Source organism: Coregonus clupeaformis, unplaced genomic scaffold (assembly GCF_020615455.1).
Source record: "Coregonus clupeaformis isolate EN_2021a unplaced genomic scaffold, ASM2061545v1 scaf0931, whole genome shotgun sequence".
Classification (NCBI taxonomy): domain Eukaryota; kingdom Metazoa; phylum Chordata; class Actinopteri; order Salmoniformes; family Salmonidae; genus Coregonus; species Coregonus clupeaformis.
In genome coordinates, this window is record NW_025534385.1 from 77,495 (window position 1) to 101,500 (window position 24,006).

The 24,006-nt window shown below is 47.3% G+C and overlaps 1 protein-coding gene across 1 annotated transcript in view; it reads right to left on the reverse strand.

The window, feature by feature from the left end:
- LOC121585399 (CUB and sushi domain-containing protein 3-like) overlaps nt 1-24,006 on the reverse strand; it is a gene marked incomplete at both ends in the record, with an annotated part of 156,664 nt that overhangs the window by 33,402 nt on the left and 99,256 nt on the right. Inside the window, 5 exons of the mRNA XM_045217134.1 lie at nt 14,631-14,787; nt 16,458-16,627; nt 18,008-18,196; nt 20,927-21,142; nt 21,426-21,542. Coding sequence (XP_045073069.1) covers nt 14,631-14,787; nt 16,458-16,627; nt 18,008-18,196; nt 20,927-21,142; nt 21,426-21,542 — 849 coding nt within the window. The remainder of the gene's footprint in view (nt 1-14,630; nt 14,788-16,457; nt 16,628-18,007; nt 18,197-20,926; nt 21,143-21,425; nt 21,543-24,006) is intronic.

Below are 24,006 nucleotides of genomic sequence, written 5' to 3' on the forward strand. Positions count from 1 at the left end.
AAGAGTCTGCAACATCACTAAGCAAGGGGCACCACCAAGAAAGTGGCACAATGCTCTCCAAATAGGTCAGGGACAAAGTTGTGGAGAAGTACAGACCAGGGTTGGCTTATAAAAAAATATCTGAAACTTAGAACATCCCACGGAGCACCATTAAATCCATTATTAATTTTTTTTGAAAGAATATGGCACCACAACAAACCTGCCAAGAGAGGGCCGCCCACCAAAACTCACAGACCAGGCAAGGAGGGCATTAATCAGAGAGGCAACAAAGAGACCATGATAACCCTGATGGAGCTGCAAAGCTCCACAGCGGAGATTGGAGTATCCGTCCATAGGACCACTTTAAGCCGTACACTGCACAGAGCTGGGCTTTATGGAAGAGGGGCCAGATAAAAAGCCATTGCTTAAAGAAAAAATAAGCAAACAAGTTTGGTGTTTGCCAAAAGCCTTGTGGGAGACTCCCCAAACATATGGAAGAAGGTACTCTGGTCAGATGAGCCTAAAATTCAGCTTTTTGGCCATCAAGGAAAACGCTATGTCTGGCGCAAACCCAACACCTCTCATCACCCCGAGAACACCATCCCCACAGTGAAGCATGGTGGTGACAGCATGGGGATGTTTTTCATCGGCAGGGACTAGGAAACTGGTCAAAATTGAAGGAATGATGGATGGCGCTAAATACAGGGACATTTTTGAGGGAAACCTGTTTCAGTCTTCCAGAGATTTGAGACTGGGACGGAGGTTCACCTTCCAGCAGGACAACGACCCTAAGCATACTGCTAAAGCAACACTCGAGTGGTTTAAGGGGAAACATTTACATGTCTTGGAATGGCCTAGTCAAAGCCCAGACCTCAATCCAATTGAGAATATGTGGTATGACTTAAAGATTGCTGTACACCAGCGGAACCCATCCAACTTGAAGGAGTTGGAGCAGTTTTGCCTTGAAGAATGCGCAAAATGGCTAGATATGCCAAGCTTATGGAGACATACACCAAGAGTCTTGCAGCTGTAATTGCTGCAAAAGGTGGCTCTACAAAGTATTGACTTTGGGGGGGGTGAATAGTTTTCAGTTTTTTTGTCTTATTTCTTGTTTGTTTCACAAAAAAAAATATTTTGCATCTTCAAAGTGGTAGGTATGTTGTGTACATCAAATTATACAAACCCCCCAAACATCAATTTTAATTCCAGGTTGTAAGGCAACAAAATAGGAAAAATGCCAAGGGGGGTGAATGCTTTCGCAAGCCACTGTATATCTAAAAATGACCATATACACTGATTGTTTAAAGCAAAACAACCAAAACTATTGCTAATGGTGAACCTGAACAATCTAAATAAAATATATTGTAACCCTGTTTATCAGGTAGGCTATAGCCAGATTAGAGTTGTGTCTCCGGTAGCTTACTTTTATTCCGGTAAAACAACATCTTCAGCACATAGATAACAATAACCTAGCAAATGACATAGGATGTCACTCAAGTAATGAAGCCTAATATCACGCAAGCCATTTCAGCATTTGAAAGCTGAAGGTGCAGCACATAATTTATGTGCAAGATCAGGAACAGGCCGCCTACCTCGCATCGGTCAGCGTGTGAAAATTGGCACAGTATGCAGTTTGACGAGGCTACTGATATTTCCTGGGGTAGTTCAGCATGCTAAATGACTTCAAATCAAATCAAATAGTTGAGCGACAAATAGCTGCTGTCCTGTCCTGTATGGATGGTAGATGCTGTCCTGTATGGATGGTAGATCCTGTCCTGTCCTGCATGGATGGTAGATTATGTCCTGTCCTGTATGGATGGTAGCTGCTGTCCTGTATGGATGGTAGCTGCTGTCCTGTATGGATGGTAGCTGCTGTCCTGTCCTGTATGGATGGTAGATGCTGTCCTGTCCTGTATGGATGGTAGCTGCTGTCCAGTATGGATGGTAGCTGATGTCCTGTCCTGTATGGATGGTAGATGCTGTCCTGTCCTGAATGGATGGTAGATGCTGTCCTGTCCTGTATGGATGGTAGCTGCTGTCTTGTCCTGTATGGATGGTAGATAATGTCCTACCCTGAATGGATGGTAGATGCTGTCCTGTCCTGTATGGTGGTAGCTGCTGTCCTGTCCTGTATGGATGGTAGCTGCTGTCCTGTCCTGTATTGATGGTAGCTGCTGTCCTGTATGGATGGAAGCTGCTGTCCTGTCCTGTATGGATGGTAGCTGCTGTCCTGTCCTGTATGGATGGTAGCTGATGTCCTGTCCTGTATGGATGGTAGCTGCTGTCCTGTCCGGTATGGATGGTAGATGCTGTCCTGTCCTGTATGGATGGTAGATGCTGTCCAATATGGATGGTAGATGTTGTCCTGTCCTGTATGGCTGGTAGGTGCTGTCCTGTATGGATGGTAGCTGCTGTCCTGTTTGGATGGTAGCTGATGTCCTGTCCTGTATGGTTGGTAGCTGTTGTCCTTATGGATGGTGGCTGCTGTCTTGTCCTGTATGGATATTAGCTGCTGTCCTGTATGGATGGTAGATGCTGTCCTGTCCTGTATGGATGGTAGCTGCTGTCCTGTCCTGTATGGATATTAGCTGCTGTCCTGTCCTGTATGGATGGTAGATGCTGTCCTGTATGGATGGTAGCTGCTGTCCTGTAAGGATGGTAGATGCTGTCCTGTCCTGTATGGATTGGTAGATCCTGTCCTGTCCTGTATGGATGGTAGGTGCTGTCCTGTCCTGTATGGATGGTAGCTGCAGTCCTGTATGGATGGTAGCTGCCGTCCTGTCCTGTATGGATGGTAGGTGCTGTCCTGTATGGTTTGTAGCTGCTGTCCTGTATGGATTGTAGCTGCTGTCCTGTATGGATTGTTGCTGCTGTCCTGTCCTGTATGGATGGTAGTTGCTGTCCTGTATGGATGGTAGCTGCTGTCCTGTATGGATGGTAGCTGCTGTCCTGTCCTGTCCTCTATGGATGGTAGCTGCTCTCCTGAATGGATGGTAGCTGCTGTCCTGTCCTGTATGGATGGTAGTTGCTGTCCTGTATGGATGGATGGTAGCTGCTGTCCTATCCTGTATGGATGGTAGCTGCTGTCCTATCCTGTATGGATGGTAGATGCTGTCCTGTCCTGTATGGATGGTAGCTGCTGTCCTGTATGGATGATAGCTGCTGTCCTGTCCTGTATGGATGGTAGCTGCTGTCCTGTCCTGTTTGGTTGGTAGCTGCTGTCCTGTCCTGTATGGATGGTAGGTGCTGTCCTGTTGTTTATGGTAGCTGATGTCCTGTCCTGAATGGTTGGTAGCTGTTGTCCTTATGGATGGTGGCTGCTGTCTTGTCCTGTATGGATATTAGCTGCTGTCCTGTATGGATAGTAGATCCTGTCCTGTCCTGTATGGATGGTAGGTGCTGTCCTGTCCTGTATAGATGGTAGCTGCAGTCCTGTATGGATGGTAGCTGCCGTCCTGTCCTGTATGGATGGTAGGTGCTGTCCTGTATGGATGGATGGTAGCTGCTGTCCTGTCCTGTATGGATGGTAGCTGCTGTCCTGTCCTGTATGGATGTTAGCTGATGTCCTGTCCTGTATGGATGGTAGCTGCTGTCCTGTAAGGATGGTAGATGCTGTCCTGTCCTGTATGGATGGTAGATCCTGTCCTGTCCTGTATGGATGGTAGGTGCTGTCCTGTCCTGTATAGATGGTAGCTGCAGTCCTGTATGGATGGTAGCTGCCGTCCTGTCCTGTATGGATGGTAGGTGCTGTCCTGTATGGATGGATGGTAGCTGCTGTCCTGTCCTGTATGGATGGTAGCTGCTGTCCTGTCCTGTATGGATGTTAGCTGCTGTCCTGTCCTGTATGGATGGTAGCTGCTGTCCTGTATGGATGGTAGCGGCTGTCCTGTCCTGTATGGATGGTAGCTGCTTTCCTGTATGGATGGTAGCTGCTGTCCTGTATGGATGGTAGCTGCTGTCCTGTCCTGTCCTGTAAGGATGGTAGCTGCTCTCCTGAATGGATGGTAGCTGCTGTCCTGTCCTGTATGGATGGTAGTTGATGTCCTGTATGGATGGATGGTAGCTGCTGTCCTGTCCTGTATGGATGGTAGCTGCTGTCCTTATCCTGTATGGATGGTAGCTGCTGTCCTGTCCTGTATGGATGGTAGTTGCTGTCCTGTATGGATGGATGGTAGCTGCTGTCCTGTCTTGTATAGATGGTAGCTACTGTCCTGTATGGATGGTAGCTGCTGTCTTGTCCTATATGGATGGTAGCTGCTGTCCTGTATGGATGGTAGCTACTGTCCTGTATGGATGGTAGCTGCTGTCTTGTCCTGTATGGATGGTAGCTGCTGCCCAGTCCTGTATTGATGGTAGCTGCTGTCCAATATGGATGGTAGCTGCAGTCCTGTCCTGTATTGATGGTAGCTGCTGTCCTGTATGGATGGTAGCTGCTGTCCAGTCCTGTATGGATGGTAGCTGCTGTTCTGTATGGATGGTAGCTGTTGTTCTGTATGGATGGTAGCTAATGTCCTGTCCTGTATGGATGGTAGCTGCTGTCCTGTCCTGTATGGATGGTAGCTGATGTCCTGTCCTGTATGGTTGGTAGCTGCTGTCCTGTCCTGTATGGATGGTAGGTGCTGTCCTGTTGTTTATGGTAGCTGATGTCCTGTCCTGAATGGTTGGTAGCTGTTGTCCTTATGGATGGTGGCTGCTGTCTTGTCCTGTATGGATATTAGCTGCTGTCCTGTATGGATAGTAGATCCTGTCCTGTCCTGTATGGATGGTAGGTGCTGTCCTGTCCTGTATAGATGGTAGCTGCAGTCCTGTATGGATGGTAGCTGCCGTCCTGTCCTGTATGGATGGTAGGTGCTGTCCTGTATGGATGGATGGTAGCTGCTGTCCTGTCCTGTATGGATGGTAGCTGCTGTCCTGTCCTGTATGGATGTTAGCTGCTGTCCTGTCCTGTATGGATGGTAGCTGCTGTCCTGTAAGGATGGTAGATGCTGTCCTGTCCTGTATGGATGGTAGATCCTGTCCTGTCCTGTATGGATGGTAGGTGCTGTCCTGTCCTGTATAGATGGTAGCTGCAGTCCTGTATGGATGGTAGCTGCCGTCCTGTCCTGTATGGATGGTAGGTGCTGTCCTGTATGGATGGATGGTAGCTGCTGTCCTGTCCTGTATGGATGGTAGCTGCTGTCCTGTCCTGTATGGATGTTAGCTGCTGTCCTGTCCTGTATGGATGGTAGCTGCTGTCCTGTATGGATGGTAGCGGCTGTCCTGTCCTGTATGGATGGTAGCTGCTTTCCTGTATGGATGGTAGCTGCTGTCCTGTATGGATGGTAGCTGCTGTCCTGTCCTGTCCTGTAAGGATGGTAGCTGCTCTCCTGAATGGATGGTAGCTGCTGTCCTGTCCTGTATGGATGGTAGTTGATGTCCTGTATGGATGGATGGTAGCTGCTGTCCTGTCCTGTATGGATGGTAGCTGCTGTCCTATCCTGTATGGATGGTAGCTGCTGTCCTGTCCTGTATGGATGGTAGTTGCTGTCCTGTATGGATGGATGGTAGCTGCTGTCCTGTCTTGTATAGATGGTAGCTACTGTCCTGTATGGATGGTAGCTGCTGTCTTGTCCTATATGGATGGTAGCTGCTGTCCTGTATGGATGGTAGCTACTGTCCTGTATGGATGGTAGCTGCTGTCTTGTCCTGTATGGATGGTAGCTGCTGCCCAGTCCTGTATTGATGGTAGCTGCTGTCCAATATGGATGGTAGCTGCAGTCCTGTCCTGTATTGATGGTAGCTGCTGTCCTGTATGGATGGTAGCTGCTGTCCAGTCCTGTATGGATGGTAGCTGCTGTTCTGTATGGATGGTAGCTGTTGTTCTGTATGGATGGTAGCTAATGTCCTGTCCTGTATGGATGGTAGCTGCTGTCCTGTCCTGTATGGATGGTAGCTGATGTCCTGTATGGATGGTAGCTGCTGTCTTGTATTGATGGTAGCTACTGTCCTGTTCTCTATGGATGGTAGCTACTGTCCTGTTCTCTATGGATGGTAGCCACTGTCCTGTTCTCTATGGATGGTAGCTGTTGTCCTGTCCTGTATGGATGGTAGCTGCTGTCCTGTCCTGTATGGATGGTAGCTGCTGTCCTGTCCTGTATGGATGGCACATGCTGTCCTGTCCTATATGGATGGTAGCTGTTGTCCTGTATGGTTAGTAAATTCATACCCATTTTCAGAAACTGTAGGCCATGGCTTGATCTTGACTGTGGTCATGTGTAGTCATCCAGTCAGTCAAGTTGTAACTGTAAAGGGATGTGGTCATGTCTCCTCCAGTCAGTCAGGTTGTAACTGTAAAGGGCTGTGGTCATGTCTAGTCTTCCAGTCAGTCAGGTTGTAACTGTAAAGGGATGTGGTCATGTCTAGTCTCCAGTTAGTCAGGTTGTAACTGTAAAGGGCTGTGGTCATGTCTAGTCTCCAGTCAGTCAGGTTGTAACTGTAAAGGGCTGTGGTCATGTCTACTCACTGCAACTCCCCTCCATGTCTCCGACCACTACTTTTTATCCTTTTCTCTCTCGCTCTCCTCCAACACTACTCACTCTGCCCCTACTCAGATGGTAATGCGCCGTCGCAACCTTCGCTCTCTCTCTCTCCCGCTACTCTCTCCTCTTCCATCCTATCATCTCTTCCCTCTGCTCAATCATTCTCCCTCCAATCTCCTGATTCTGCCTCCTCAACCCTCCTCTCCTCCCTTTCTGCATCCTTTGACGCTCTATGTCCCCTATCCTCCCGGCCGGCTCGGTCCTCCCCTCCTGCTCCGTGGCTTGATGACTCATTGCGAGCTCACAGAACAGGGCTCCAGGCATCCGAGCGGATATGGAGGAAAACTAGACTCTCTGCGGACCTGGCATCTTTTCACTCCCTCCTCTCTATATTTTCTTCATCTGTTTCTGCTGCTAAAGCCACTTTCTACCACTCTAAATTCCAAGCATCTGCCTCTAACCCTAGGAAGCTCTTTGCTACCTTCTCCTCCCTGCTGAATCCTCCGCCCCCCTCTCTGTGGATGACTTCGTCAACCATTTTGAAAAGAAGGTTGACGACATCCGATCCTCGTTTGTTAAGTCAAATGACACTGCTGGTCCTGCTCACACTGCCCTACCCTATGCTTTGACTTCTTTCTCCCCTCTCTCTCCAGATAAAATCTTGCGACTGGACGGCTGGCCGCCCCAACAACCTGCCTGCTTGACCCTATCCCTTCCTCTCTTCTCCAGACCATCTCCGGTGACCTTCTCCCTTACCTCACCTCGCTCATCAACTCATCCTTGACCGCTGGCTATGTCCCTTCCGTCTTCAAGAGAGCGAGAGTTGCACCCCTTCTCAAAAAAACCAACACTCGATCCCTCTGATGTCAACAACTACAGACCAGTATCCCTTCTTTCTTTTCTCTCCAAAACTCTTGAGCGTGCCGTCTTTAGCCAACTCTCTTGCTATCTCTCTCAGAATGACCTTCTTGATCCAAACCAGTCAGGTTTCAAGACTGGTCATTCAACTGAGACTGCTCTTCTCTGTGTCACGGAGGCTCTCCGCACTGCTAAAGCTAACTCTCTCTCCTCTGCTCTTGTCCTTCTAGACCTGTCTGCTGCCTTTGATACTGTGAAACCATCAGATCCTCCTCTCCACCCTCTCCGAGTTGGGCATCTCCGGCGCGGCTCACTCGTGGATTGCATCCTACCTGACCGGTTGCTCATACCAAGTGGCGTGGCGAGAATCTGTCTAAGCACCACGTGCTCTCACCACTGGTGTCCCCCAGGGCTCAGTTCTAGGCCCTCTCCTATTCTCGCTATACACCAAATCACTTGGCTCTGTCATATCCTCACATGGCCTCTCCTATCATTGCTACGCAGACGACACACAACTAATCTTCTCCTTTCCCCCTTCTGATAACCAGGTGGCGAATCGCATCTCTGCATGTCTGGCAGACATATCAGTGTGGATGACGGATCACCACCTCAAGCTGAACCTCGGCAAGACGGAGCTGCTCTTCCTCCCCAGGAAGGACTGCCCGTTCCATGACCTCGCCATCACGGTTGACAACTCTGTTGTGTCGTCCTCCCAGAGTGCGAAGAGCATTGGCGTGACCCTGGACAACACCCTGTCGTTATCCGCTAACATCAAGGCGGTGACCCGATCCTGTAGGTTCATACTCTACAACATTCGCAGAGTACGACCCTACCTTGCACAGGTCCTAATCCAGGCACTTGTCATCTCCCGTCTGGATTACTGCAACTCGCTGTTGGCTGGGCTCCCTGCCTGTGCCATTAAACCCCTACAACTCATCCAGAATGCCGCAGCCCGTCTGGTGTTCAACCTTCCCAAGTTCTCTCACGTCACCCCGCTCCGCCGCACACTCCACTGGCTTCCAGTTGAAGCTCGCATCTGCTACAAGATCATGGTGTTTGCCTACGGAGCTGTGAGGGGAACGGCACCTCCGTACCTTCAGGCTCTGGTCAGTCCCTACACCCAAACGAGGGCATTGCGTTCATCCACCTCTGGCCTGCTGGCCCCCCTACCTCTGCGGAAGCACTGTTCCCGCTCAGCCCAGTCAAAACTGTTCGCTGCTCTGGCACCCCAATGGTGGAACAAGCTCCCTCACGACGCCAGGACAGCGGAGTCACTCACCACCTTCCGGAGACACTTGAAACCCACCTCTTTAAGGAATACCTGGGATAGGATAAAGTAATCCTTCTACCCCCCCCTTACCCCACCCCACCCCCAAAAATAAATAAATAAATAAATACATTTGTAAAGTGGTTATCCCACTGGCTATAAGGTGAATGCACCAATTTGTAAGTCGCTCTGGATAAGAGCGTCTGCTAAATGACGTAAATGTAAATGTAAATGTAGTCCTCCAGTCAGTCAGGTTGTAACTAACTGAAAAAGGCTGTGGTCATGTCTAGTTTCCAGTTAGTCAGGTTGTAACTGTGAAGGGATGTGGTCATGTCTAGTCTCCAGTCAGTCAGGTTGTAACTAACTGTAAAAGGCTGTGGTCATGTCTAGTCCTCCAGTCAGTCAGGTTGTAACTGTAAAGGGCTGTGGTCATGTCTAGTCCTCCAGTCAGTCAGGTTGTAACTGTAAAGGGCTGTGGTCATGTCTAGTCTCCAGTCAGTCAGGTTGTAACTAACTGTAAAAGGCTGTGGTCATGTCTAGTCCTCCAGTCAGTCAGGTTGTAACTGTAAAGGGCTGTGGTCATGTCTAATCTCCAGTCAGTCTGGTTGTAACTGTAAAAGGATGTGGTCATGTCTAGTCCTCCAGTCAGTCAGGTTGTAACTGTAAAGGGCTGTGGTCATGTCTAGTCTCCAGTCAGTCAGGTTGTAACTAACTGTAAAAGGCTGTGGTCATGTCTAGTCTCCAGTCAGTCAGGTTGCAACTAATTGTAAAGGGCTGTGGTAATGTCTAGTCTCCAGTTAGTCAGGTTGTAACTGTAAAGGGCTGTGGTCATGTGTAGTCTCCAGTCAGTCAGGTTGTAACTGTAAAGGGCTGTGGTCATGTCTACTCACTGCAACTCCCCTCCATGTCTCCGACCACTACTTTTTATCCTTTTCTCTCTCGCTCTCCTCCAACACTACTCACTCTGCCCCTACTCAGATGGTAATGCGCCGTCGCAACCTTCACTCTCTCTCTCTCCCGCTACTCTCTCCTCTTCCATCCTATCATCTCTTCCCTCTGCTCAATCATTCTCCCTCCAATCTCCTGATTCTGCCTCCTCAACCCTCCTCTCCTCCCTTTCTGCATCCTTTGACGCTCTATGTCCCCTATCCTCCCGGCCGGCTCGGTCCTCCCCTCCTGCTCCGTGGCTTGATGACTCATTGCGAGCTCACAGAACAGGGCTCCAGGCATCCGAGCGGAAATGGAGGAAAACTAGACTCTCTGCGGACCTGGCATCTTTTCACTCCCTCCTCTCTATATTTTCTTCATCTGTTTCTGCTGCTAAAGCCACTTTCTACCACTCTAAATTCCAAGCATCTGCCTCTAACCCTAGGAAGCTCTTTGCTACCTTCTCCTCCCTGCTGAATCCTCCGCCCCCCCCTCTCTGTGGATGACTTCGTCAACCATTTTGAAAAGAAGGTTGACGACATCCGATCCTCGTTTGTTAAGTCAAATGACACTGCTGGTCCTGCTCACACTGCCCTACCCTATGCTTTGACTTCTTTCTCCCCTCTCTCTCCAGATAAAATCTTGCGAATTGTGACGGCTGGCCGCCCAACAACCTGCCTGCTTGACCCTATCCCCTCCTCTCTTCTCCAGACCATCTCCGGTGACCTTCTCTCTTACCTCACCTCGCTCATCAACTCATCCTTGACCGCTGGCTATGTCCCTTCCGTCTTCAAGAGAGCGAGAGTTGCACCCCTTCTCAAAAAACCAACACTCGATCCCTCTGATGTCAACAACTACAGACCAGTATCCCTTCTTTCTTTTCTCTCCAAAACTCTTGAGCGTGCCGTCTTTAGCCAACTCTCTTGCTATCTCTCTCAGAATGACCTTCTTGATCCAAACCAGTCAGGTTTCAAGACTGGTCATTCAACTGAGACTGCTCTTCTCTGTGTCACGGAGGCTCTCCGCACTGCTAAAGCTAACTCTCTCTCCTCTGCTCTTGTCCTTCTAGACCTGTCTGCTGCCTTTGATACTGTGAAACCATCAGATCCTCCTCTCCACCCTCTCCGAGTTGGGCATCTCCGGCGCGGCTCACTCGTGGATTGCATCCTACCTGACCGGTTGCTCATACCAAGTGGCGTGGCGAGAATCTGTCTAAGCACCACGTGCTCTCACCACTGGTGTCCCCCAGGGCTCAGTTCTAGGCCCTCTCCTATTCTCGCTATACACCAAATCACTTGGCTCTGTCATATCCTCACATGGCCTCTCCTATCATTGCTACGCAGACGACACACAACTAATCTTCTCCTTTCCCCCTTCTGATAACCAGGTGGCGAATCGCATCTCTGCATGTCTGGCAGACATATCAGTGTGGATGACGGATCACCACCTCAAGCTGAACCTCGGCAAGACGGAGCTGCTCTTCCTCCCCAGGAAGGACTGCCCGTTCCATGACCTCGCCATCACGGTTGACAACTCTGTTGTGTCGTCCCTCCCAGAGTGCGAAGAGCATTGGCGTGACCCTGGACAACACCCTGTCGTTATCCGCTAACATCAAGGCGGTGACCCGATCCTGTAGGTTCATACTCTACAACATTCGCAGAGTACGACCCTACCTTGCACAGGTCCTAATCCAGGCACTTGTCATCTCCCCGTCTGGATTACTGCAACTCGCTGTTGGCTGGGCTCCCTGCCTGTGCCATTAAACCCCTACAACTCATCCAGAATGCCGCAGCCCGTCTGGTGTTCAACCTTCCCAAGTTCTCTCACGCCACCCCGCTCCGCCGCACACTCCACTGGCTTCCAGTTGAAGCTCGCATCTGCTACAAGATCATGGTGTTTGCCTACGGAGCTGTGAGGGGAACGGCACCTCCGTACCTTCAGGCTCTGGTCAGTCCCTACACCCAAACGAGGGCATTGCGTTCATCCACCTCTGGCCTGCTGGCCCCCCTTCCTCTGCGGAAGCACTGTTCCCGCTCAGCCCAGTCAAAACTGTTCGCTGCTCTGGCACCCCAATGGTGGAACAAGCTCCCTCACGACGCCAGGACAGCGGAGTCACTCACCACCTTCCGGAGACACTTGAAACCCACCTCTTTAAGGAATACCTGGGATAGGATAAAGTAATCCTTCTACCCCCCCCCTTACCCCACCCCACCCCCAAAAATAAATAAATAAATAAATACATTTGTAAAGTGGTTATCCCACTGGCTATAAGGTGAATGCACCAATTTGTAAGTCGCTCTGGATAAGAGCGTCTGCTAAATGACGTAAATGTAAATGTAAATGTAGTCCTCCAGTCAGTCAGGTTGTAACTAACTGAAAAAGGCTGTGGTCATGTCTAGTTTCCAGTTAGTCAGGTTGTAACTGTAAAGGGATGTGGTCATGTCTAGTCTCCAGTCAGTCAGGTTGTAACTAACTGTAAAAGGCTGTGGTCATGTCTAGTCCTCCAGTCAGTCAGGTTGTAACTGTAAAGGGCTGTGGTCATGTCTAGTCATCCAGTCAGTCAGGTTGTAACTGTAAAGGGCTGTGGTCATGTCTAGTCTCCAGTCAGTCAGGTTGTAACTAACTGTAAAAGGCTGTGGTCATGTCTAGTCCTCCAGTCAGTCAGGTTGTAACTGTAAAGGGCTGTGGTCATGTCTAGTCTCCAGTCAGTCTGGTTGTAACTGTAAAAGGATGTGGTCATGTCTAGTCCTCCAGTCAGTCAGGTTGTAACTGTAAAGGGCTGTGGTCATGTCTAGTCTCCAGTCAGTCAGGTTGTAACTAACTGTAAAAGGCTGTGGTCATGTCTAGTCTCCAGTCAGTCAGGTTGCAACTAATTGTAAAGGGCTGTGGTAATGTCTAGTCTCCAGTAAGTCAGGTTGTAACTGTAAAGGTCTGTGGTCATGTCTAGTCTTCCAGTCAGTCAGGTTGTAACTGTAAAGGGCTGTTGTCATGTGTAGTCTCCAGTCAGTCAGGTTGTAACTGTAAAGGGCTGTGGTCATGTCTAGTCTCCAGTCAGTCAGGTTGTAACTGTAAAGGGCTGTGGTCATGTCTAGTCTCCAGTCAGTCAGGTTGTAACTAACCGTAAAAGGATGTGGTCATGTCTAGTCTCCAGTAAGTCAGATTGTAACTAACTGTAAAGGGCTGTGGTCATGTCTAGTCCTCCAGTCAGTCAGGTTGTAACTGTAAAGGGCTGTGGTCATGTCTAGTCTCCAGTCAGTCAGGTTGTAACTGTAAAGGGCTGTGGTCATGTCTAGTCTCCAGTCAGACAGGTTGTAACTGTAAAGGGCAGTGGTCATGTCTAGTCTCCTCCAGTCAGTCAGGTTGTAACTGTAAAGGGCTGTGGTCATGTCTAGTCTCCTCCAGTCAGTCAGTATGTAACTGTAAAGGGCTGTGGTCATGTCTAGTCTCCAGTCAGACAGGTTGTAACTGTAAAGGGCAGTGGTCATGTCTAGTCTCCTCCAGTCAGTCAGGTTGTAACTGTAAAGGGCTGTGGTCATGTCTAGTCTCCAGTCAGTCAGGTTGTAACTGTAAAAGGCTGTGGTCATGTCTAGTCTCCAGTCAGTCAGGTTGTAACTGTAAAGGGCTGTGGTCATGTCTAGTCTCCTCCAGTCAGTCAGTATGTAACTGTAAAGGGCTGTGGTCATGTCTAGTCTCCAGTCAGACAGGTTGTAACTGTAAAGGGCAGTGGTCATGTCTAGTCTCCTCCAGTCAGTCAGGTTGTAACTGTAAAGGGCTGTGGTCATGTCTAGTCTCCAGTCAGTCAGGTTGTAACTGTAAAAGGCTGTGGTCATGTCTAGTCTCCAGTCAGTCAGGTTGTAACTAACTGTAAAAGGCTGTGGTCATGTCTAGTACTCCAGTCAGTCAGGTTGTAACTGTAAAGGGCTGTGGTCATGTCTAGTCTCCTCCAGTCAGTCAGGTTGTAACTAACTGTAAAAGGCTGTGGTCATGTCTTGTCCTCCAGTCAGTCAGGTTGTAACTAACTGTAAAAGGCTGTGCTATGCGGCAGCAGCAAGCAGCAGAGAGCTGTGTCCCAAATGACACCCTATTCCCTATAAAGTGCACTGCTTTTTGTTGGGCTCTGGTAAAAAGTAGTGCACTATATAGGGAATAGGGTGCCATTTGTGACTGTGATTCATTTTACTCCCACCCAGCAGACACACAGCACCATGCCATATGTTATTACAGTATTACAAGTGTCAGGGCCACGATAAATCACAACAGTTACTGCCTACATTTAGAAAATTACCTACACGCTTCCATCTCTAACAGCCATAAAAACATGATCAGATTTCATGTTCTGACAGGATTTAAGCTAACCCTTCCAACCCTGGTCTGTTCCTGTTTCCTGTACAACAAATAATTTTTACTGCATTTACTCCATCTTAGGACCAGGTTTGTTATATTTCAAATGGCAGGATGGGCGGGGGGAAACTGGTGAGTAAGATTTCAAATGTATCCATTATAGCAGATACGATTGAGCTTAGTCTTGAAATTGAACTTAGACCTGAACCTGATCCTGATCCTGAACCTGAACTTGAGAATCAATAACTGTCAGTTGGACTTTTGGCATTGTTCTGTAACAGACAAATATAACTTTTCTTGGTGAAGGATGAGCAACTCTCCTGCTAATTATGGGAGAACCCCACAGCATTCTACCCAACCCTATTCTTGCAGCAAGGCTGCTTACAACTTGCAAAACACTAATTTTCTCAGATATTTCCAAACTTTTAACAAGGCAGGGAACACTACAAGTTACGCAGTCAAAAATAATTGCAGAAAAAGCATTTTCTTCTCCTCTGGAAGCCCCCCATGCTGCATGGATGAACATCATTATCAAGATAAATGAAATGTTAGGCTGCGTCCTGAAATGTCACCCGATTCCCTAAATAGTGCACTTTGTTTAACCAGAGCCTGCATAGCGCACCATATGAGGGATAGGGTGCCATGTCAGACTGAGTCCTACTCAGTGGCCTCATTTCTCAGTGAAATAAATCACTGTTTGAAGACGCAGTCAGATGAAGATGAAGGTGTGTGTTCCTCACTGGAGTAGCTGAGTCTGAAGCCCCCTGCTGTGTGCTCCTGGTCTGAGTAGAACTCCAGCCACAGATGATTGGAGGTGGAGGTAAGGACCAGGCCTAGCATGGTGGAGCCGGTGTAGGTACCCAGGACAGGGGCAGCACTGTCCCCTCCATCATAGACCTGCAGAGAGGAGACAGCAGGGGGTTAACATCAAATCCATCCATCCATTCATCCATCCACCAATCCATCCATCCATGAATCCATTCATCCATCCATCCATCCATCCATCCATCCATCCATCCATCCATCCATCCATTCATCCATCCATCCATCCATCCATTCATCCATCCATCCATTCATCCACCCACCATCCATCCATCTACGTAAATATTCTGTAACCTATTATTATGGAGTGGTTGAATACCTAGAGAGGAAAGCAGCTGAAGTATGTACATGTAGATATGGTGTAATCTATTCATACAGAGTGGTTGAATACCTAGAGAGGAAAGCAGCTGCAGTATGTACATGTAGATATGGTGTAATCTATTCATACAGAGTGGTTGAATACCTAGAGAGCTGAAGTATGTACACGTAGATATACATTTTACATTTACATTTTAGTCATTTAGCAGACACTCTTATCCAGAGCGACTTACAGGAGCAATTAGGGTTAAGTGCCTTGCTCAAGGGCACATTTACGTCATTTAGCAGACGCTCTTATCCAGAGCGACTCACCAATTGGTGCGTTCACCCTATAGCCAGTGGGATAACCACTTTACAATTTTTTTTTTTTGGGGGTAGAAGGATTACTTTATCCTATCCCAGGTGTTCCTTAAAGAGGTGGGGTTTCAAATGCCTCCGGAAGGTGGTGAGTGACTCCACTGTCCTGGCGTCGTGAGGGAGCTTGTTCCACCATTGGGGTGCCAGAGCAGCGAACAGTTTTGACTGGGCTGAGCGGGAACTATGCTTCCGCAGAGGAAGGGGAGCCAGCAGGCCAGAGGTGGATGAACGCAATGCCCTCGTTTGGGTGTAGGGACTGATCAGAGCCCGAAGGTACAGAGGTGCCATTCCCCTCACTGCTCCATAGGCAAGCACCATGGTCTTGTAGCGGATGCGAGCTTCAACTGGAAGCCAGTGGAGTGTGCGGAGGAGGGGGGTGACGTGAGAGAACTTGGGAAGGTTGAACACCAGACGGGCTGCGGCATTCTGGATGAGTTGTAGGGGTTTAATGGCACAGGCAGGGAGGCCAGCCAACAGCGAGTTGCAGTAGTCCAGACGGGAGATGACAAGTGCCTGGATTAGGACCTGTGCCGCTTCCTGTGTAAGGCAGGGTCGTACTCTCCGAATGTTGTAGAGCATGAACCTGCAGGAGCGGGTCACCACCTTGATGTTGGCGGAGAACGACAGGGTGTTGTCCAGGGTCACGCCTAGGTGACCCTGAACAAGATATGGTGTAATCTATTCATACAGAGTGGTTGAATACCTAGAGAGGAAAGCAGCTGAAGTATGTACATGTAGATATGGTGTAATCTATTCATACAGAGTGGTTAAATACCTAGAGAGGAAAGCAGCTGAAGTATGCACATGTAGATATTGTGTAATCTATTCATACAGAAATAGAAGCATGGAAGTGTCATTATGTGATTTTGAAACAACACGTATCTTATTCCAAACTGATCTCAGTAACATCTCAGACTGTTTTTATCTCCTGTGAATGTATAGGCACACTCAGAATCTTACTATCATACATTGTCAATGAAAGAGGGAGAGGTAGAATATAAGAGGAGAAGGAAGGAGAGAGATTGAGAATGAAATAAAAGAATGAAAGGGGGTTTGTGTGGTGGTATTACCTTGAGAATGTCTCCTTGTGCCAGTTGGAAGGTGCTTGCTGAGACGTTGATGCCCTTTCCTGTCTCTACCTGAATGCTGTAGACACACTCGTGGCTGTTGTCATAGTTTAGTGGGTAGTTGGGCGACAACAGAACTCCTTCGCTGTTGGAAACGGTTGAGCCGCACTCCGCTACGGAACAAAGAGACAGCATAGAATAAGTGACCAAACGAGAGAATTCTCTTCAATGTCTGCAACGTTCCCTGTAATGGATATATTCAGTATATCATTACACTGTGCAAAAGTCTAGAGTTCAAAATGATTCCGAAATTCCCATTTCTAATCGCTATAGTTTTCAAGGTATGTTCCTTTTCATACTGTAATGTAGCATCACCATCAGTACTGTGGTCTGTCTCATTTCATCCTGTAATGTAGCATCATCAGTCTAACATCACAAGTTGGAAAACAGATTGAATACACTTCTGTCCCAATATCTGTCCCAAGATTTTATTTATATTTTTAATATTTTTAATATTTTTAATTGTGTGCCTCCCCATGGGTCTCCCGGTCGCGGCCGGCTACGACAGAGCCTGGATCTCTAGTGGCACAGCTAGCACTGTGATGCAGTGCCTTAGACCACTGCGCCACTCGAGAGGTTATATATTATTCTTACGTTAAAGTTTTCACCTGTAGAGACTAGGATTATAGATATAGAGAGATACAGACTAGAGAGATAGAGAGATAGATATACAGAGATACAGACTAGAGAGATACAGACTAGAGAGATACAGACTAGAGAGATACAGACTAGAGAGGTACAGACTAGAGCGATAAAGACTAGAGAGGTACAGACTAGAGAGGTACAGACTAGAGAGATGGAGACTAGAGAGATAGAGACTAGAGAGATACAGACTAGAAAGATACAGACTAGAGAGGTACAGACTAGAGAGATAGAGACTAGAGAGATGGAGACTAGAGAGATAGAGACTAGAGAGATACAGACTAGAGAGATACAGACTAGAGAGGTACAGACTAGAGAGATAGAGACTAGAGAGATAGAGACTAGAGAGATAGAGACTAGAGAGGTACAGACTAGAGCGGTACAGACTAGAGAGGTACAGACTAGAGAGATGGAGACTAGAGAGATAGAGACTAGAGAGATAGAGACTAGAGAGATACAGACTAGAGAGATAGAGAGATAGACTAGAGAGATACAGACTATAGAGATAGAGATAGAGAGATAAAGCCTAGAGAGATACAGACTAGAGAGATAGAGACTAGAGAGATACAGACTAGATAGATACAGACTAGAGAGATAGAGATAGAGAGATACAGACTAGAGAGATACAGACTATAGAGATAAAGATATAGAGATACAGATTGAAGCAAGAAAAATTATCGAGGACACTGTCTGAGACCATATTACCCAAAGCCATATACAGAATACAGTAGCTATCCATTTCCTCCTGTTGTCAACCTTCTCCTCTGCTATAAATATATACTTGTATATGCATTGCCCTATCCACAGTCCACACAGAAGCAATAAGCAAATGAAAGCAGCTGACCACGTACCCACACACCTTGGCAGAGGGGCACTCCACATGCGGCGACCACCTCCCAGGCACCAGATCTCCACCGCCCCCTGTAGGCGATAGCCCGTATTGCAGGAAAAAACCAGCGAGTCTCCGATGCCAAAGCTGATGCCTGTGTGCCAGCCAAACCTGGGGGTCCCGGGGTCCTCACACGGCTCCAGATTATACTCTAAGGAAACCAAACAACATAGGGTCTTTCCAAAGTCGTATTTCCTTGATTTCTCACGTCCTCTCTCCTTGCCGTCACTTCTCAAAACACATTGGAGAAGGAAGTCTGATGGGGAGGGACCTTGGATCTTCTCCTCCAGTGCAGTTTGGGAAGCCAAGGAGAGAGGAAGCGAGGAAAGATGAATGAAGAAAGGGGGAAGTCATTGGGGTACAACAGGGAACAACATTGTCATCCGAAGGGAAAGGAAGGGGGACCGTATTAGGACAGCACTCATTCAACCTTGCTGAACAAAGCTACATTACAAAACCAGTCAATCTTATCAAATGTTACAAAAGGTTGTGAGCAGAATTATAAACAGGACAATCTATAGATGATAATTACAGTATGTACACAGAACAGACTCTCGGGTAAGACCATGGATATTCATGAGTTGCTGCACCAAGATATGCTTCAGTTTGATGAGCAGGAGGCAAACATTTAGCCAGGCTGTTTCAATAGCAGAAGTTATTCCCATTAACTCTGATAGAGCAGAAGTTATTCATATTAACTCTGATAGAGCAGAAGTTAGTCCCATTAACTCTGATAGAGCAGAAGTTAGTCCCATTAACTCTGATAGAGCAGAAGTTAGTCCCATTAACTCTGATAGAGCAGAAGTTAGTCCCATTAACTCTGATAGAGCAGAAGTTAGTCCCATTAACTCTGACATAGCAGAAGTTAGTCCCATTAACTCTGACAGAGCAGAAGTTAGTCCCATTAACTCTGATAGATCAGAAGTTAGTCCCATTAACTCTGATAGAGCAGAAGTTAGTCCCATTAACTCTGATAGAGCAGCAGTTAGTACCATTAACTCTGATAGAGCAGAAGTTAGTCCCATTAACTCTGATAGAGCAGAAGTTAGTCCCATTACCTCTGACAGAGCAACAGACAGACTACAGTCCTCTCCTCAGGATATTCACCTGGACAGCCTGCTTGATTCAGCATTCAAAATGGCCCCCTACTCCCTACGTAGTGCACTACTTTGAGCAGAGCCCTGTGGGCCGTGAGGTAGTGCACTACATAATGAATAGGGTGCCATTTGGGTCGACTATAGTCCTCTCCTCTGGATATTCACCTGGACAGCCTTCATGAGGACTTCATGAGGACCTTCATTGGCATGGGTCCTCAGATCCTCAAAAAATTCTACAGCTGCACCATCGAGAGCATCCTGACTGGTTGCATCACCGCCTGGTATGGCAACTGCTTGGCCTCTGACCGCAAGGCACTACAGAGGGTAGTGCGTACGGCCCAGTACATCACTGGGGCAAAGCTCCCTGCCATCCAAGACCTCTATACCAGGCGGTGTCAGAGGAAGGCCCTCAAAATTGTCAAAGACTCCAGCCACCCTAGTCATAGACTGTTCTCTCTGCTACCGCACGGCAAGCGGTACCGGAGTGCCAAGTCTAGGTCCAAAAGACTTCTCAACAGCTTCTACCCACAAGCCATAAGACTCCTGAACAGCTAATCATGGCTACCCGGACTATTTGCACTGCCCCCCACCCCATCCTTTTTTACGCTGCTGCTACTCTGTTAAGTATTTATGCATAGTCACTTTAACTCTACCCACATGTACATATTACCTCAACTACCTCAACTAGCCGGTGCCCCCGCACATTGACTCTGCACCGTTACCCCCCTGTATATATAGCCTCCCTACTGTCACTTTATTTTACTTCTGCTCTTTGTTTTTCTCAACACTTTTTTTTGTTGTTGTTTTATTCTTACTTTTTTTGTTTAAAATAAACGCACTGTTGGTTAAGGGCTGTAAGTAAGCATTTCACTGTAATGTCTGCACTTGTTGTATTCGGCGCATGTGACCAATAAAATTTGATTTGATTTTTGATTTGATGGCTGCATCCCAAATTGCACCATATTCCCTACCCACTGGGCACAGACACCAATTCAACATATTTTCTACGATGGTTCAACTCAATTTCATTGAAATGATGTGCAAACAACGTTGATTCAACCAGAGTGTGCCCAGTGGATATGTAGTGCCCGACATCCCCTATGAGCCTTGGCCAAACGTAGTGTACCACATCCCCTATGAACCCTGGTCAAACGTAGTGTACCACATCCCCTATGAGCCCTGGTCAAAAGTAGTGTACCACATCCCCTATGAACCCTGGTCAAACGTAGTGTACCACATCCCCTATGAGCCCTGGTCAAAAGTAGTGCACCACACCCCCTATGAGCCCTGGTCAAAAGTAGTGTACCACATCCCCTATGAACCCTGGTCAAACGTAGTGCACCACATCCCCTATGAGCCCTGGTCAAACGTAGTGTACCACATCCCCTATGAACCCTGGTCAAAAGTAGTGTACCACATATGTAATAGGATGCCATTAGGGACGCACGCTCTCTGTGACAGGCTCCTTGTACTTGACATTGGTTTACAATAATGATCCATCCAGAATCATCAGTCTCAGAGCTTCAGTCCACCCTAAGCGTGCTCTAACCCTCACTGCTAAATCACTCTCCTTACATGTTACTCTATATGCTTTACCAAGAGCTTAACACTTCTGATCTCATCACTGAATGAATGTGGCAAATCTCTCTCTCTCTCTCTCTCTCTCTCTCTCTCTCTCTCTCTCTCTCTCTCTCTCTCTCTCTCTCTCTCTCTCTCTCTCTCTCTCTCTCTCTCTCTCTCTCTCTCTCTCTCTCTCTCTCTCTCTCTCTCTCTCTCTCTTTTACCTGAGAAGGAGATGTTGAATCCTTGAAAGCATATAGAGAAGTCGGAGATGAAGCGAAGCTGGGCCTTGAAGTTCCCATAGAGGCCTGCATTGACGGGCGCTGGGCGCTCGGAGCCAGTGAGGCGAGCTAAAGGTAAGGCGAAGCTGCCGTTCTCAGTGATCAGGAGGTAGTCATGGTGATCTTCCAAGTGGAAGGAATGAAACATGAACTGGACCCCTGAACAGAGCAGAGCGGAGCGGAGAAAAGAGAAGAAACATCAGATCATCAGATCGGATGACATAGCTCAAATGTTACAAATGGGATCATTCCCAAGTAAGAAAGAGGGCGTTTAAAGCTCTTTTATTCCAAGGTAAGAGCACCTTAGTAAAGTGCACCTTGAAAGTGAAATCTGATACAACATGGCATCTAGTTTTAATACAGGAATACATACATAGTTCTGTAGGTCCCTTTGGATAAAAATGGCTTTGGGTAAAGGACCATATATTCTTTACTTTCCTACCTTTCCCATGTCCGACCTCCACTGTCCAGGTGCAGTTTAGAGAGTTAGGGTAGAATTCTGGATATCCAGGAGACAGGATGATACCACCAGGTCCTCTCACGTCCCCACCACACGATGCTGGAGAATGACGAGAGACAATTATGCTAATACACAATGTTAATGCTAGCCTGATACTAATAGACAGTGCTAATGATAATAGTAGTCAACTTAATGATATGATCCTCCTCACGTTCCACTACTGACCTCATCTATAATATATTATAAACTGGGTGGTTCGAGCCCTGAATGCTGATTGGCTGACAGCCATGGTATATCAGACCGTATACCATGGGTATGACAAAACATTTATTTTTACTGCTCTAATTATGTTGGTAACCAGTTCATAATAGTAATAAGGCACCTCGGGGGTGTGTGATATATGGCCAATATACCACGGCTGAGGGCTGTGTCCAGCCACTCCTAGCCGTAGTATATTGGCCATATACCACACCTCCTCGGGCCTTATTGCTTAAATATATGCCATTCAGCAGACGCTTTTATCCCAAAATAATTGTATGGGTGGTCCCAGCAGGAATCAAACCCACAACCCTTGGTGTTGCAAGCACCATGCTCTACTGACTGAGCTACACATGTGCATGTCTTCCTTATTGACATAATCAAAATGATCAGGTGCATGTCTACCTTATTGACATAATCAAAATGATCAGGTGCATGTCTACCTTATTGACATAATCAATATGATAATGTGCATGTCTACCTTATTGACATAATCAAAATGATCAGGTGCATGTCTACCTTATTGACATAATCAATATGATCGCGTGCATGTCTTCCTTATTGACATAATAAATATGATCACGTGCATGTCTTCCTTATTGACATAATCAATATGATCATGTGCATGTCTATCTTATTGACATAATCAAAATGATCATGTGCATGTCTACCTTATTGACATAATCAAAATGATCATGTGCATGTCTTCCTTATTGACATAATCAATATGATCATGTGCATGTATTCCTTATTGACATAATCAATATGATCATGTGCATGTATTCCTTATTGACATAATCAATATGATCATGTGCATGTTTTCCTTATTGACATAATCTACAGCTGATCTCTTTATCTTACCACAGCAAGTTAATGAGATAAAGTCCCCTCTCAATGGCGGCTGGGCCAAGGGGTTAATGTCAGAACCTGTTGAAGGTTATCCAGATTAATTAGCCATTGTTCACCAGCCACCAGCTTTCTACTGACTGTCATTGTATTGTTATCATTGTAAAAGGTCATAATTTATCATCTTTAAAGTGCAATGCTTTGCAAATACGACAATTTAAAATATCCTTCTATCAAAGTTTTTTTTTTTTTTTTTTTAGCCTTGTAAACCTGTCTTGGCTGCTGGCATAAAAGTAAGATCAAAACATTGCTATGCAAATGCCCTCCAAAAACACATCATCTGGCAGGCAAATATTTGAAGTTGAACTGGTGGTTGGAGTCCATATTTTCAAAGTAATGAATACCAACGAATGCCAGGTAGTGTTTTTGGAGGATGACGACGACGCCTGGAGCTGTACAGCTGCAGTCACTAACACCCTCTACCCTAGAGGCCCCAGCTGTATCCCAAATGGCAAGTCCACTACCCTATGGACCCTGGTCAAAAGTAGTGCACTATAGAGAAGGGAATAGGGTGCCATTTGGGATGCACCCGAGCCCCTCCAGGCAAACCACACTGCATCAAGCCCTACCACCCAAAATTATATAAAATGCTTAATTAATGAGCCGAACTTACATAAAGTCATTAATAAGACATGAGCCTAGTGTTACTTGGCAAGTCTTGTGGGCTTGTGTCTGGCACACCTGGACTCAGGCAGTAGTACTGTCCTGTATGCTTTGATGTGAAGAAGTTGTAGAGGGATCTTAGAGAGACCACACTATACTACAGTAATAGCAACATCTCCCCTTACCCCCTACTGTCTCTATGTGGTCACCCTCAGTAGCAACATCTCCCCTTACCCCCTACTGTCTCCATGTGGTCACCCTCAGTAGCAACATCTCCCCTTACCCCCTACTGTCTCCATGTGGTCACCCTCAGTAGCAACATCTCCCCTTACCCCCTACTGTCTCCATGTGGTCACCCTCAGTAGCAACATCTCCCCTTACCCCCTACTGTCTCCATGTGGTCACCCTCAGTAGCAACATCTCCCCCTTACCCCCTACTGTCTCCATGTGGTCACCCTCAGTAGCAACATCTCCCCTACCCCCTACTGTCTCCATGTGGTCACCCTCAGTAGCAACATCTCCCCTTACCCCCTACTGTCTCCATGTGGTCACCCTCAGTAGCAACATCTCCCCTTACCCCCTACTGTCCCCATGTGGTCACCCTCAGTAGCAACATCTCCCTTTACCCACTACTGTCTCCATGTGGTCACCCTCAGTAGCAACATCTCCCCTTACCCACTACTGTCTCCATGTGGTCACCCTCAGTAGCAACATCTCCCCTTACCCACTACTGTCTCCATGTGGTCACCCTCAGTAGCAACATATCCCCTTACCCACTACTGTCTCCATGTGGTCA